This window comes from Bos indicus, chromosome X (assembly GCF_029378745.1).
Source record: "Bos indicus isolate NIAB-ARS_2022 breed Sahiwal x Tharparkar chromosome X, NIAB-ARS_B.indTharparkar_mat_pri_1.0, whole genome shotgun sequence".
Lineage (NCBI taxonomy): Eukaryota > Metazoa > Chordata > Mammalia > Artiodactyla > Bovidae > Bos > Bos indicus.
Window position 1 is genome coordinate 90,941,039 of NC_091789.1, and position 16,834 is coordinate 90,957,872.

The 16,834-nt window shown below is 40.7% G+C and overlaps 1 protein-coding gene across 3 annotated transcripts in view; it reads right to left on the reverse strand.

Moving 5' to 3' along the window:
- Window positions 1-16,834, reverse strand: part of SLC9A7 (solute carrier family 9 member A7) — a 180,332-nt gene that overhangs the window by 62,252 nt on the left and 101,246 nt on the right. For all 3 annotated transcript variants that reach the window (XM_070783644.1, XM_070783642.1, XM_070783643.1), the window contains exons 4-5: window positions 13,576-13,652; window positions 8,553-8,665 (exon numbers count right to left, since the gene is read on the reverse strand). In XM_070783644.1, coding sequence (XP_070639745.1) covers window positions 8,553-8,665; window positions 13,576-13,652 — 190 coding nt within the window. The remainder of the gene's footprint in view (window positions 1-8,552; window positions 8,666-13,575; window positions 13,653-16,834) is intronic.

Sequence of the window (16,834 nt, forward strand, 5' to 3'; positions counted from 1 at the left end):
TAAAAGATAATGCTGTGAAAGTGCTGCACTCAATATGCCAGCAAATTTGGAAAACTCAGCAGTGGCCACAGGACTGGAAAAGGTCAGTTTTCATTCCAATCCCAAAGAAAGACTATGCCAAAGAATGTGTTAACTACCACACAATTGCACTCATCTCACACGCTAGCAAAGTGATGGTCAAAATTCTCCAAGCCAGGCTTCAACAGTACGTGAACCGTGAATTTCCAGATATTCAAGCTGGTTTTAGAAAAGGCAGAGGAACCAGAGATCAAATTGCCAACATCCGCTGGATCATTGAAAAAGCAAGAGAGTTCCAGAAAAACATCTATTTCTGCTTTATTGACTATGCCAAAGCCTTTGACTATGTGGATCGCAATAAACTGTGGAAAATTCTGAAAGAGATGGGAATACCAGACCACCTGATCTGCCTCTTGAGAAACCTATATGCAGATCAGGAAGCAACTGTTAGAACTGGACATGGAACAACAGACTGGTTCCAAATAGGAAAAGGAGTACGTCAAGGCTGTATATTGTCACCCTGCTCATTTAACTTATATGCATAGTACATCATGAGAAACGCTGGGCTGGAAGACGCACAAGCTGGAATCAAGATTGCCGGGAGAAATATCAATAACCTCAGATATGCAGATGATACCACCCTTATGGCAGAAAGTGAAGGACTAAAGAGCCTCTTGATCAAAGAGGAGAGTGAAAAGGTTGGCTTAAAACTCAACATTCAGAAAACTAAGATCATGGCATCCGGTCCCATCACTTCATGGGAAATAGATGGGGAAACAGGGGAAACAGTGGCTGAGTTTATTTTGGGGGGCTCCAAAATCACTGCAGATGGTGACTGCAGCCATGAAATTAAAAGATGCTTACTCCTTAGAATAAAAATTATGACCAACCTAGACAGGATAGTAAAAAGCAGAGACATTACTTTGCTGACAAAGGTCTGTCTATTAAGGCTATGGTTTTTCCAGTAGTCATGTATGGATGTGAGAGTTGGACTATAAAGAAAGCTGAGTGCCAAAGAATTGATGCTTTTGAACTGTGGTGTTGGCTAAGACTCTTAAGAGTCCCTTGGACTGCAAGGAGATCCAACCAGCCAATCCTCAAGGAAATCAGTCCTGAATATTCATTGGAAGGACTGATGCTGAAGCTGGAACTCCAATACTTTGGCCCTCTGATGCGAAGAACTGACTCATTGGAAAAGACCCTGATGCTGGGAAAGACTGAAGGCGGGAGGAGAAGGGGACGACAGAGGATGAGATGGTTGGATGGCATTACCGACTCAACGGACATGAGTTTGAGTAAACTCCGGGAATCGGTGATGGACAGCGAGGTCTGACATGCTGCAGTCCATGGGGTCACAAAGAGTCAGACACAACTGAGCGACTGAACTGAACTGACATGTCTTTTACTCTATGGCTTCCCCCTTTCGTTCCTTTCTATTAGCTCTCTTTTCATAATTCCCTATTGTTTAGTTTTCTCTTTTCTTAACTGTCCAATCCTGATGTATACAGTTCTAACTTCTATCGTTTTGTTAACTTCCTTTTGCTTCTGTTGGCATATTAATAAAGTTTCATCTTCTTTGTGAGCCTCTTTTTCTGGTATGACTTCATTATCTGTAACTTTATTATTCAGAGGGGTTATCCCCACTTTTTCTTCTGTTTACATGAAATTCAACCTCAATCCATTTCTGCTGCTCACAGTAAGTGAGGTGGGTAGAAGCCCAGAAGAGCTTTCCTAGTTTCATGGCTCTATGGCTCCCTCTTCTGGTTTTACACTGAAATATTAAAAAATACAGCCTCTGGGTGCAGCCACCCCCTCAATACAACCACTTCCTCAATCTGAGATCTACTTCCTCTGGTCTCCTTCACCATTAAAATCTGAGCTTTCTTTCTCCTTTAATGCCCCATCAATCAAGGTCAGTGGTCCGAGCAGGTCATTTTTAGGGAGTACCTCTGTTGTTGCAGAGAGATCTTCCACAAGGGATTTCCTGAGAGCCCTGAGGACCCAGGTCCCTCCAGCAGTCTCACAGCTCCTCCAGTCTCCTTGCCCTCACCCACAAATGGGAGCCTGAAAAGCCTTCTCCCAATATCAACTATTGTTACCTGACAGAAGCATAAAATTCTTGACTCCCAGTGGGGACCCGTTCTTTTGAGTGTGAATACTTGTGGGATATTTCTGGGTGCCCTGACAATCAAAACAACCAGTAGTCCCATCTTCCCTTTGCTTCCTCCAGCATAGCTGCTGTTCTTATCCCAAAGTCTCACTGCTGTGGGTAGTTTGACCCCACCGGTTGATATCAGGGGATTCATCAAGATACTCTGTCAGCTAGTTCAGTCTGTTTTCTCTTTTGCTGTCCTGCTTGCTCTATTTTTGATAGAGATTAAGGGAGATTCCCAATCTACCCCTCATTGTGCCCTTCTTTACAAAAAGTTTAATTCATTTTTTTGAGAGTAAACAAAAATAATTTGGATTTGAAAAATGTCAACTATATCACAAGGCAGATCCAGATAATCATAAATCTAGGCAATTAAATCACTACTGTAAGCATTCAGATGTGAACCAGACATCAACATGGGGCATCACCAGCAGGCCTACTTTCTAGAAGACAGACATGTCATCTCTTCATAATACATCTTCAGTATATAAGGTCAATCTCTTTCTTCCACCCCTAAAAACAGTTAAGCAAGTTACACAACCAGCAAAATCTTCAGGGATTAGGCTAAAAAAAAGTTCTTGTCTTGTGGATTATATATTACATGAACAATATGTGCATCTCCTTACATAAGACTTGTGATGGTTAATTTTATTTGTGAACTTGACTGGGCCATGGGGTACCCAGATATTTGATTAAACACTATTGTAGATGTGTCTGAGGTTTTGGATGAGATTAACATTTGAATCAGTAGACTGAGCAAAGCAGATGGCCCTCCTCAATGAGGGTGGGACTCATCGAATTGGTTGAAGATTTCACTGCAGATCTTGGGACCTCTACAGTTTCCATAATCACATGAGCCAAGGCCTTATAATCAATTAATATCTTGTTCCCTCTCCTCCTCCCAACTATGTACACACACACACACATATCTATTTATTCTGTTTCTTTGAAAAACCCTAATACAAAATTGTTACTCTAGTTTATTATTATATGACATAAAAACTGTCTTGTTTTGAACCCAATGTTGAAGAAAAATTATCAAAACAACAACAATAATTAAGGTTTTACCAGGAAGCAGGCACTATGATAAACATTTTACAATTTTGTTTAGTCCTCATGAAAACCCTAAATGGGTAGTATTATCATATCCCCCAATTTAGAGATGAGAAAACAGGCCCTGTGTGATGGGCTGTTTTCCTGCTGCAGTATCAAACTTCCCAAAATCTCAGTGGTTGGACCTGACTGAAGTTTTATTGATTACTCATACAGTATGTCTACTGGGGGTTGGCACCAGAGGCCTCTGTTCACAACAGTCAGTCACTCACTCAAGAACTGAAGACTGGTGTAGGTCAGTCTCAGTGAGCAGAGCATAGGGCTGGCAGTCCAGGAAACCTGGGTTCCAGGACTTTATCAGCAAGGGTCCTGGCAAGAACTAGATGAGCAATTTGAGGAGTGTTTAAAAAGGGATTATTTATAGACGTGTAGAGAGAGTACAGGGCTTCCCTGGTGGCTCAGATGGTAAAGAATCTGGCTTCAATGCAGGAGACCGGGGTTCGATCCCTGGGTTGGGAAGATCCCCTGGAGAAGGAAATAGCAACCCACTCCAGTATTCTTGTTTGGAAAATTCCATGGATGGAGGAGCCTGGTGGGCTACAATCCATGGGGTTGCAAAGCATCGGACACGACTGAATGACTAAGCACAAGCACATAGAGAGTATGGGAAAGAGGGAGTGCAGTTACCTGCAGCTGAAAACAGGGAGCTTTTATGCCATCCCTGAGCCTGAAGGAGTGACTGTCAGAACCAGGAGCTATGTGGAGAGGGTCACTCAACAGGAGCTGTGACCTCTGATCAAGAGAAACAGGCAGCCCACAGGGACCGTGCATGTCTACCCCTGTTTCAGTCTCTTACTGGTGCTGCCCCATGGACAAATCCAATGGGAAAGGAGAAGGCATAGGAACCTTTGAAATCTTCTGTACAAGTCAGCCTCCCAGTGCCAAGAAGAGAGTGGAGAAGGATGGTGTGTAAACCTGGAGGGGCAACTAGAAGCCATCCAATAATGCACAGCAAAGTCCAAAGACTTAATAAAGTGAAGGCTTGAGCTACATAATTTTCAAAAGCCCTTTTGACTTTTAGACACTATTTTCCTAAAATACTACTGTGAAAGTGAAAGTCACTCAGACGTGTCTGACTCTTTGTGACTCCATGGACTATACAGTCCTTGGAATTCTCCAGGCCAGAATACTGGAGTGGGTAGCCTTTCCCTTCTCCAGGGCATCTTCCCAACCCAGGGATCGAACCCTGGTCTCCTGCATTGCAGGCAGATTCTTTACCAGCTGAGCCACAAGGGAAGTCCAAAATACTACTATACCAATAGCAAAAATATAATGTACGGTTAGCTTATTTATCTATGATGATAAATGCTAGCTTTATAATTAATTTTAATAATTAACACTTTGCACTAGTCTAAACTTGGCTGTTCTGATTTTCAATCTCTCATTCTCCCTGCCCATCACCTTAGAAAGCAAGGCAGGAAGTCTCCCATGGCCCTCCTGGGCAACCCTGTGTCCGACCAAGATGAGGACTACAGGTGTGGACAATCAGGTGATGGCGGTGGGCAGGGGGGTGGGGAGATAGGCAGGGGATGACAGACTAGGCAGGTGACTTCTAAAGACAGGGAGTAAACAAGCTGCTCGCCTCACAGCTCAACCCTTGGAATCAGAGAGAACAGGGTCACAACAGCTGTTTCCAACTGGACATGGACTGAGAAATCATAATTCACTGACTGAAGACAGCTGTTACAGGTATCTTAAAAATGTGGGGAAAATAAAAGAATAACAGAAAAAGAAAGAAAGAGAAAATATCAAGAACCTGACTTTGTTCATTCAACTAACTTTTCCTGAACACTCCATTTGTATACAAAAGAGCACTGAGCACTTGTAAACCCTCGGCACAAAGCAGCAAGTAAAGTTATGTAAGAAAAAGACCCGACTCTAGAGCTGTAAGAGCTACTAACTGAAGCAGTAAAGGAATAATAACTGTAAAGGAAGAATAACTAGGCAAGTGGCAGATTTGAATTCAGTTTCAAAGACTAAGCAAAAGACTGACCAGCCTGGGTGGTGCAATTAGAAAATTACTTTTTGACAGCACTGATCACAGGTTTTGAAACCTATGAATGGGTCTGGTTTTCTTGAGGGGTGCAAAGGTGCCAGGATTACAATGAGAGGAATCACCACATAATGGTTCATAGGAACGGTGCTCATTTCCTCTGGTAGCTGTTTACAGCTATGTACTATGGGTTGGAAACATATATTTTTTTTCCTGAATTGTGGATCCAATTTTAGTCCAGTGCACAAAGATGGCACATGGCACTCATGGCACACAAGTACAGAATGGAGAGGGCTTCTGGTTACAGAGCAGCCTACATCACCCCACACATACACTGTTCCCATCAACGGGAAGACCAAAGACTGGAGCCAAGTACAGTGAAGTCACAAACAAGGACTTTTATTTTTTCATATCCCTCAATATCACGACATAACCCCAAATCAGAATTTTTGTTGGATACACCATGCACAAGAAGTCAATCTAGTCTTATGTTTCCCTCTAACTCTACACTGAAGTTTTTATTTCTTTTATGGCCCAAATTCTCAAACAACAGATTTTTAGGAAGCTGGTAAAACACTTTCAATTTACAAAAACATTATACATTTCAGAAAGATTTCCATTAAAAAGAAGTTAAAGTTAATGTTCCGATGTTTAGTAAGTTTCAAATTTCAATTTTCTAGAACTTCCATTTATATAAAACCCTTACAGTGCCAATCTTCACGGGCCAAATAAAAATGGTGTGTCATGGTAATGCCTTCCATTATTTTCTACCACAGTATGGACACATTAAAGTGAAGTAAATAATTACAAAGATAATATGGAAAAATAAACCTTTCTATCCAATTAAATGCAGCAACACTAATAGTTCAGAAGACAGTAACAATAATCTTTATGTTACGCTAACTTGCCTTTGCTTATCAGTGGTACCAGTAAGATATTAGTAATAAACTTATAGATGAGTATAGTTAGTAATATATTTTCAGAAACAATAAACATCTTTCTTAGACTTTAAAGAATTGTTTTTCAATAGACACACATCCGGAAATGTCACAGATATTGTAGTATTAGAATAATAAAGCTACATTTCAGAGTACTTGTGTTAAATGGTAACCTATTATTAAACATACACACAGGGAAAACACAGAAATCTCTGCCTGAGTCTGAAAATGTTTATTAGTTCAGATCAGTTGCTCAGTTGTGTCCGACTCTTTGTGACCCTATAGACTGCAGCACGCCAGGCTTCCCTGTCCTTCACCAACTCCCAGAGTTTGCTCAAACTCATGTCCATTGAGTCGGTGATGCCATCCAACCATCTCATCCTCTGTCATCCCCTTCTCTTCCTGCCTTCAATCTTTCCCAGCATCAGGGTCTTTTTATAGAGACCAATATAATCAGCAGATGCTATGCTCAATGCTTTACATGCATTATCTCATTTAATCTTCACACCAGCCCTTCATAATAGGAAATAGGTACCATTACTCCTAATTAATAAATGAGAAAACTGACACTCAGGAGATAAAGTGTGCCCAGGACACCCAGTCAGCAGCTGGCAGGGCTAGAACTCAAACCACCACTTGCAACTCCACACCCCACATTCTTGTCACAAACAAGGGTGCTTCAACCAGCCAAGTCTTCACTATCAGTTTACTTAGAGTGTTTGTAAGAAAATAGGGGGTGAAAGAGGTCAATGCTTTTCGGATCATCGAGATTTTTCAGAGCCACACAACTGTCTAGAGCTGTGCTATCCAATGTGGTAGCCACTAGCCACTTGGAGCTATGTGGGATGGGGAGGGAGGTGGGAGAGTGTTCCAAAAGGGAGGGGATATATGTATACCTATGGCTGATTTGTGTTGAGGTTTGACAGAAAACAGCAAAATTCTGTAAAGCAATTATCCTTCAATAAAAATAAATTAATTAAAAAAAAAAACCAGTTCTTTGGTTGCACTACCTCACATGTCAAGTGTTCAATAGCCACACATAGCCACTGGCTACTGTAAAGCACTAGGAAGATTATGGAATATTTCTATCATTGCAGATAGGTCTGCTGGCTAGCACTGATCTAGAAGACCCCCAAGAGGCACAGGGAAGTTGTTTGGGTGGGGGGGGAATTTTAGTATCTTAGAGATCATCACTGCCCAGAATATTAGAGTCATCACCGACACTAAAAAGACCTTTCCATCTGTACTATGAGAACAAGATTAGCTCTTTCTCCATAAATTCTTTCCCTACAATGGTGTGCTCAGTAGTTAACATTAGAGGAAAGAATAGCTGTAACTATTTTATGTGAACTAATTCAATTATGGGTTCCAACTTGAAGAGGAGAGCCTGTTTGTTTATTCTGAGCTGCAGGGGAGGAAGGGTATATAATAATTCCACTTTTAAGAACTGGTTCAAATAACACTTGAAAAATACAAAGTAACAGATTTATGAATAGGAACCACACCACAGTGTATAGGAACATTGCACAAAAGGACTTCACAAATTAAATTACATTCACTACAGTACTAGTGTACATTTCTACTAAGCAAAGATATTATTTAAACCAAATGATATGCTCCTAAAAAGAAGGCAAAAGCATAACACTGAGAAAAAAAGACAGTCTAAGTGAAAAACTTAGGACCAAATTAGACATTCTAAAATGAAAGACAAAAAGGAGGAAACACAGGTGGAAACAACTCAAGCGCTTGTTGGCAGATGAATGGATAAGCAAAAATATGGTATATTCATACAATGGAATATTATTCAGATTTAAAAGGAAGGAAATTCTGACACATGTTACAACATATATGAACCCTGAGGACATCATGCTAAGGAAATAAGCCAGACACAAAGAGACAAATACTGATGATTCCACTTATCTGAGGTATCTACAGTAGTCAAACTCATAGAGACAGACAGTTGAATGGTGGTTGCCCAGGTCTGGGAGGTGGAGTGGGGAGAGAATGAAGAGATGTTGTTTAATGGGTACAGAGGTTCAGTTTTGCAAGACGAAAAAATTCTGGAGATTGGTTGCACAACAATATGAATATACTCAATACTGCTGAACTATACACCTAAAGATGATTAAGGTGGTAAATTTTATGTTATTTTTACAGTAATAATAATATTTTTTTTTTAAGGGAAAAGCAAGCCCTTCTTAGAAAAGCCATCTAAGTCCATTAGACCACTTGACTTACTGGTCTCTTCCTCTACTTTTATGAAAGGTAATCATTGCTCTGAGCTTTTTAAGATTTAAATAATGGAACATTATGACAATAAGGCCAAATATGCAAATACCTGGGTCAGTAGCAGAGATAATTGCTCCGAAAAAGAGGCAATCTGTGTAGTAAAATTTATCCGAGAGCTGCCCCACAATCTTCATGAGCTTCACCACACCATACATGAGATTTCTATAACAAGAAAAGGTAAACTGTGTCAGAAGAAAAAGAAAAGAAAACCCACCTACTCGAATAAGCCGGCAAATACACAAGCAGAGGAGTACTAGAATACTGCACTTCCAAAGAGGTTTGTGGAACCATCAGGCAGCTGTTGTGGTTGGACACTAACCAGGAACATGTGCAAATAAGACTTTGGCACCAAGTAATGGTCTGCAGCTACTGTCATCTTCCTGAAGTATATTAAGCATTCCATTTTTTTAAATTGTACTTACAACTATAAGGTACGATCATCAACTAGCAACAGTTAGGGCATTTTAAGCAACTGGGTAGTAGGGAAGAAAGGAAGAGAAAGAACCCTGCAAAATGGGTAATGAATTGCTACAAAACTCCCAGGATTCTAAGACAGTGCATTTAAAGTCATGTAAATGAATGGACTGGATCAAGCTAGACAGAAAACAAATGGGATGGCCACAAGGATCCAATGGTCAACCTTCTCTGCCAATAATTATCACAAAACAGGGAAAAGAGGCAAAACTCTTTAAAATCTTCCATTAAAATATCAGTGTACCCACTGACATATCTGGCTTCTCACTCTTGGCATGGGTTAGACAGGCAGCCCACCTTACACACTGTGCAGAATGTGATACAGCCCAAGAAGGACCACCAAGTTAATATTTTACCTTGAGCAGAGCACATTTCCTACAGGACAGCTCACAAATTAGGGGGAGTGAGGAGTGTTAAAAGGCCTAGTACTTGTTATTAAAGGAGTGTGTGTGTGTGTGTGTGTGTATGTGTGTGTGGGCAGCAGCTGTAGGGATTAGGGGAATACAAACAACCACAGAATAAAGAGAAATTAAGAAAACAATCCCACTTACAATGGCATAAAAAGAATACAAAACTTAGGAATAGATTTAACCAAAAATAAATAGGCACAGTATAGACTCATTGTACCCTATAGTCAATCTCCAGTAAATAGATTCTTGTTAGTCAACACCATATCATTGTTCATCTTTGTACTGTGGGTGTCTAGAACAGTAGATTGATTATCTAGGAGCTCAAGAACTATTTTCAGAGTTGAATCCTTTTGAGAATAAATAGTTATAGTTATAATTTAAAGTTTTGCCTACTGTGTGCTGGACATTGTTCCAGACACTTAAACAGTTATATTTCAATTCACAGGAACTCTATGATACCCTGGAGGAAGAAATGGCAACCCATTCCAGTATTCTTGCCTGGGTAATCCCATGGACAGAGATGCCTGGCGGGCTACAGTCTGTGGAGTCGCAAAGAGTTGGACACGACTGAGCAACTGAACTCTATGATATAGATTTGATTTGCTCTTTGTTACTTATCCGGGCTTCCTGGTGGCTCAGAGATTAAAGCGTCTGCCTGCAATGCACGAGACCTGGGTTCAATTCCTGGGTCAGGAAGATTCCCTGGAGAAGGAAATGGGACCCCACTCCAGTATGCTTGCCTGGAGAATCCCATGGACAGAGAAGCCTGGTGGGCTGCAGTCCATGGGGTCGCAAAGAGTCAGACATGACTGAGCGACTTCATTTTCACTTTCACTTTCTTGTTGCTTATCCAAGGCTTCTTTCATCTACCTTTTAAGTATTTCTTAAAACTAGACCTTCCTCTACATTTCCTTCTATCATAAGCTTCAGTTCAGTTCAGTTCAGTTGCTCAGTCGTGTCCGACTCTTTGTGACCCCATGAATCGCAGCACGCCAGGCCTCCTTGTCCATCACCATCTCCCAGAGTTCACTCAGACTCACGTCCATTGAGTCAGTGATGCCATCCAGCCATCTCATCCTCTGTCGTCCCCTTCTCCTCCTGCCCCCAATCCCTCCCAGCATCAGAGTCTTTTCCAATGAGTCAACTCTTCACATGAGGTGGCCAAAGTACTGGAGTTTCAGCTTTAGCATCATTCCTTCCAAAGAAATCCCAGGGCTGATCTCCTTCAGAATGGACTGGTTGGATCTCCTTGCAGTCCAAGGGACTCTCAAGAGTCTTCTCCAACACCACAGTTCAAAAGCATCAATTCTTCAGCACTCAGCTTTCTTCACAGTCCAACTCTCACATCCATACATGACCACTGGAAAAACCAAAGCCTTAGACCTGAGCAATAGACTTCTCTCTGGCAGCATTTTCCCCATCATCACCAATGCCAGTATCCTGTCACTCTCTTACTGGACAAAGTCCAAGCCCCTCCTTTTTTGGTGGCATAAAAGGCTACTGCTTTTATCTCCAGCTTTCCAGATAATATTTTAAAATTAACTAAAGTCCACAGTTCATTCAGGTTTCCTTAGCTTTTACCTAATATCCTTTTTCTGTTCCAAGATTCCATTGAGGATACCACATTACATTTAGTCATCATATCTCTTTTGTCTCCTCTTGGTTTTGTCTCCTCTTGACAGTTTCTCAGACTCTGCTTGTTTTTGATGACCTTGGTAGTTGGAAGGAGTACTAGTCAGGTATTTTGTAGAATCTGAGACCTGTCTGATTTTTTTTCCCATGATTAGACTAAGGTACTTTGATTTTAGGAGGAAGACACAGTGGTAAATGCCATTCATATCACAAACATCAGAGGTACGGAGTATCGACTGATTTACCAATTTGGGCGTTAATCCTGATCACCTGGCTGAGGTAGTATTTGTCAGGTTTCTCCACTGTAAAGCTACTCCTTCTTACTTTGCATGTGGTACTCTTTGTAAGGAAGTCACTATGCCCACAGTCAAAGGGGGGAAGGGCCAAGCTTCATCTCCTTGAGGAGGACTGGATCTGCACCAATTATTTGTAATTCTTCTAACATATCACTTCTCCCCCATTTATTTATTCATCCAATCATTTATTTATATCAGTATGTGTGTGTCAGTAGCTCAGTCGTGTCCAACTCCTTGCAACCCCATGGACTGTAGCCCACCAGGTTCCTCTGTTCATGGAATTCTCCAGGCAAGAACAGTGGAGTGAGTAGCCATTCCCTTCTCCAGGGGATTGTTCTGACCCAGAGATCGAACCTGGGTCTCCCACACTACAGGCAGATTCTTTACCATCTAAGCCACCAGGAAGCCCTTTATATAAATATAGACACAAAGATACTTGTTTTATACTTTGAATGGTAATGCAAAACAATGTAATTTATTTTGTTGTTCTTTAGTCATTAGGGGGTGGTTTCAGATTGGCTCTGTGTTCCTTTGACATGGTTTGGTATCTTTTTGTTTGCTTGTTTCTGAGCACTTCCTTACTCTCTGGCACTACAAGATGCTCCATTGTCATCCTGCATATTTGCCATCCCAGCCTAGAATCAGCCATTTCTGCAAAGGGCCTTGGCTCTTCACATTGAAGAATGACATTAGAAACCAAGATCCTGGGACTAGGTTTTATTTCATTTCATGTTAATTAATCTTAATTTCAATTTAAATAGTTACATGTGGCTAGTGCTTCCTTGATGGCTCAAGCAGTAAAGAATCTGCCTGCAAAGCAGGAGACACAGGAGACATGAGTTTGATCCCTGGGTGGGGAAGATCCCCTGGAGGAGGAAACGGCAACTCACTCCAGTATTATTGCTTGGGAAATCCCATGGACATAGGAGCCTGGTGAGCTACAGTCCACAGAGTCACACAGAGTCAGACACAACTGAGCATGCACACGCACACAATGTGGCTAGAAGTTACCACAATGGCTGATGTAACTCTAAATCTTAATTATAATCATCACCCTTATGGCAGAAAGTGAAGAGAAACTAAAAAGCCTCTTGATGAAAGTGAAAGAGAAGAGTGAAAAAGTTGGCTTAAAGCTCAACATTCAGAAAATGAAGATCATGGCACCTGGTCCCATCACTTCATGGGAAATAGATGGGGAAACAGTGGAAACAGTGTCAGACTTTATTCTTTTGGGCTCCAAAATCACTGCAGATTGTGACTGCAGCCATGAAATTAAAAGACACTTACTCCTTGGAAGGGAAGTTATGACCAACCTAGATAGCATATTGAAAAGCAGAGACATTACTTTGCCAACAAAGGTCTGTGTAGTCAAAGCTATGGTTTTTCCTGTGGTCATGTATGGATGTGAGAGTTGGACTGTGAAGAAGGCTGAGCACCGAAGAATTGATGCTTTTGAACTGTGGTGTTGGAGAAGACTCTTTTGAGAGTCCCTTGGACTGCAAGGAGATCCAACCAGTCCATCCTAAAGGAGATCAGTCCTGGGTGTTCATTAGAAGGACTGATGCTAAGGCTGAAACTCCAATATTTTGACCACCTCATGCGAAGAGTTGACTCATTGGAAAAGACCCTGATGCTGGGAGGAATTGGGGGCAGGAGGAGAAGGGGACGACAGAGGATGAGATGGCTGGATGGCATCACTGACTTGATGGACATGAATTTGAGTAAACTCTGGGAGTTGGTGATGGACAGGGAGGCCTGGCGTGCTGCGATTCATGGGGTCGCAAAGAGTTGGACACAACTAAGTGACTGAACTGAACTGAACTGAACTGAAACATCAAAATATTGGACTCTGGTAGTTGCCAGGGATTTGGGGGCAGGGGAAATGGGGAGGTGTTGCTCAAAGGGTACAAACTTCCATTGATAAGATTAGTAAGTTTGGGGATCTAATGTACAACATAAGATCACAGTTAATGATACTGCATCTTATACTTAATTAAATGTTGCTAACATGGTCTCACCACAAAAAAGAAATAGCTAACCATGTGACCAGATGAAGGTGGTAGCTAAGACTACAGTGGTAATCATTTTGCAATTTTCAAGTGTGTAAAATTAACACACTGTATACCTTACACTTACACAATGTTATGTGCCAATTATAGCTCAATAAAGCTGGGGAAAAATATTCAACTCTGTGGACCCATGTGGATCTCATCTCTTTGGAAGTGTGGTAATTTGGTTATATGACAAAGCGTTTACTTACCCAATAATGAAGCAGGAAACAGCAGTCCCCAAGAAGGCATAGGCCAGAATAGACCCAAGATTTCTGAAAAAGTGTCTCTGAATAAAACAAAAAAGCAGGAACCATATTGTGAATTTTGACAGTGAACATTAGAAACACTAGAAGTCTCTAAAAAGTGAAACTTTACTTACTGCTTTCATCAAATCAAGTAATAACTGAAGTTACTCCTGAAAAATGCGATTAGCCTTAGAACATCATGATTTTAAGATGTTCTTTGTCCTACCAATCACTGAGCAAGCAAGCGGCTTTAGTAAATTTCAGAAAAAACTACTCTGCCTGATTGTATTAAATCACTGTGTGTGTGTGTGTGTGTGTGTGTGTGTGTGAATAGACTGAACATTTTCACAGATTTAACTCGATGATTGTATTAAATCACAGGGTGTGTGAGTAGACTGAACATTTTCACAGATTTAACCCAAACTATTTTATCCTAGTGATTCAACTAGTCACTTCCAGTTCTGGTAGTACTTAGAAGAACATTACAGATACAAGTTTGAAACTAATAAGCTATGAAAGTACAAATGAGTTTTCAGCTTAACTCAGCATCGAAGAGTCTCCTGATATTCATGTGAATTAATCTCTGAAGCCTGGGAAAGAGGGACAATAGAGATAGATGTGGAGAAACAAGAAACAGGTAGTTTCATCTAAAATGGGCAAATTTATAAGGGTGTACACACATGCACATGCACAGATTTACTTCTCATAAACCATCAGGTCTGTGGATACTATGATGGGGAAAAACCCCATTCGTGGGACCCTGAACCACGACCCTTATTTTTCAAGGCATAAAGCTGTTCTCATTGGACAATCAACTATGTAACAAAAATGGGACAAGCAATATCTCCTAAACACTCTCATCAAACAGGAATCAGGAATATTTCATCTAAAAATTTTAAAAAGCAGGAGAGCCCCAGCATGTGAGATGTGCACCACCAGGGAAAGAGAAGGCCAAGAAGGCCAAGAAGAACTTGACCCGGATCAAGTAGCCATCACGAAGTCTGACAAGACAAAGAGCTATGGGCATTCACTGGCCTGCTTTTCAGACAGAGGATCTAAGACCTTGGCTTCAGCCTTCCCCAGTGCCCGCCCCTCTCTGAGGCTGTAAAGAAGGCATCAAGGAATCCCTAGTGCCCATACACCATCTTCTCAGAAGAGAATCCTTCAAAGGCTTCCCACACTAAGTCACCAAATGAAGGCACTGCCTGCACATATTATAGACATATTATGTTTGCCTCCTATATCAGTCACTGTCCTCAGTCTTTATCTTTTTAATGCTAATGCATTTATATGCCACTGTTTTAGAAAACAGTTTGATTTCCAAAAAAAAATTCAAAAACTGTGAGCCCTTAAAAGTTCCATCAAGTGCTTAAACCAAAGAGGGAATACATCAAGGACAAGACATGAGACCAATGAAACCCATGCAGAGTACCCATGAGCAAAATTTTAATCCTAGATATGCTTTCCCTTGCCACTTGGCTTTCTTCTGGTGATCATTCCCATGGTTGGTCTGAATATGTTAAGTACATCTGTATTCATGTTATTAGCCAAAGCAGAAAATTAGAAATGTAAATCCACTACCGAAAATGCATTCATGATATATTCTAACATCACCACACACTGTACACACAAATTACCTATCCCCAGTCGTATCAGCTGATGTGAACTGGAATTTTAATGCACTTTGAAAAGGTGTAACATGCCACTTATTTGTATATTATTACACTTAGTACTTAACTACATACTTCATACTTTACAAAGTACTTTCACATACATTAGCTCATCCAATTCTCACAACAATCCCATCATGAAAGTGTTCCTTGGACCATTTTATGAGAGACATCTAAGGCTCAAAAGTGGGATGTGAGTTGCCTAAAGTCACATGTCCACCACACTGATGCACCAGAACTGGAAACAAGGTCTGCTGATCCCAGGGCATTGTACCACATCCTTTTAGGGAAGAAGAACAGGAGGTGTCTCATGGAATCCTATATTTTTCATCTTCTAATTTGGCCTTAACAGTTCATGGTCATGTGTGGGTCACAGAAACATGACTGGTTTAGTCTCTCCCTTACTTTTCCCTTTCCATTATAGAATGGCAAAAAGAAACAAAAGGAGATGGCATGCCCTGGTAATGCCATTAAGAATATAAACCTAAAACAGACCAAGATTTTCAATGAAAATCTACCTTGGCATCCCAATTCCAGTTGTACCATTCTAAGTTTTATGTTCCTACTCCTTGGGAAACCTTATCATCTTCCATTCCCCTGAAAAATTTTAACATGATGTGTGTGTGTTTGCTGGGGGAAATTCACAAAACATGAAAGCCTCTACAGGCAAATTCTTTCCCTGCTAATGCCCTGTAAGCAAACTGAGTGGTAACACAAAATCTAAGCTAAGGCCATGGTACTTTTTTCAAGTTAGAAAAAGAAAGGCCCGTGTCTGAATGACAACTATATGTACATAGGTCAAGGGGTATGAATCTGTTTACATATCAGCAGTCAACTGGTGAAACACTTATTACACATTTTAACTGAAAACATTTAATCAGAGATGGCAACTACCTAAGAACCAACTATTTACGTGCCTGATCAAAAAGGAAGAGACTAAACTAATAGCTAATAATAACCTTTAAGACTAGCATTTCAAAAACAACTTAAATTGGTAACTGGCAAAGCCTATTATTAGTTTTTTTCTTCTGAGAAAATGAAGCTGACAAAGAAAAAGCTATGCAAACACTAAGGTGGTTTTTTCCAGCCATTACAGTGGCTTTAACAACCAATGCTTTGGTTTCATTTTCAAGCAACTATGACCTTGATTATACATTAAGATAAGTTATTTAAAATACCAAATTCTTCATCACCCATTTGATCTGAAGAGCAGTTCCCAAATTCTTCATTTAAATAAAGAATAACATCATTTATATCTGTAAGATCATCTATTTGTTACATGTCAACAGCTGACATACAGATTCTGGTTACTTTGGCAACCTCATAAATTACTCAGAAAATGGATACTTTTAAAAAGTTTTATTTTTTTATTTATGGCTCTGCAGGGTCTTTGTTGCTGTGAGGGCATTTCTCTAGTGTGGTGAGCAGGGGCTACTCTCTAGTTGCAGTACACAGGTTTCTCATTGTGGTGGTTTCTCTTGTTGTGGAGCATGGGCTCTAGCGTGTGGGGCTTCAGCAGTTGAGGTACGCAGGCTCAGTTATTTGTGGCTCCA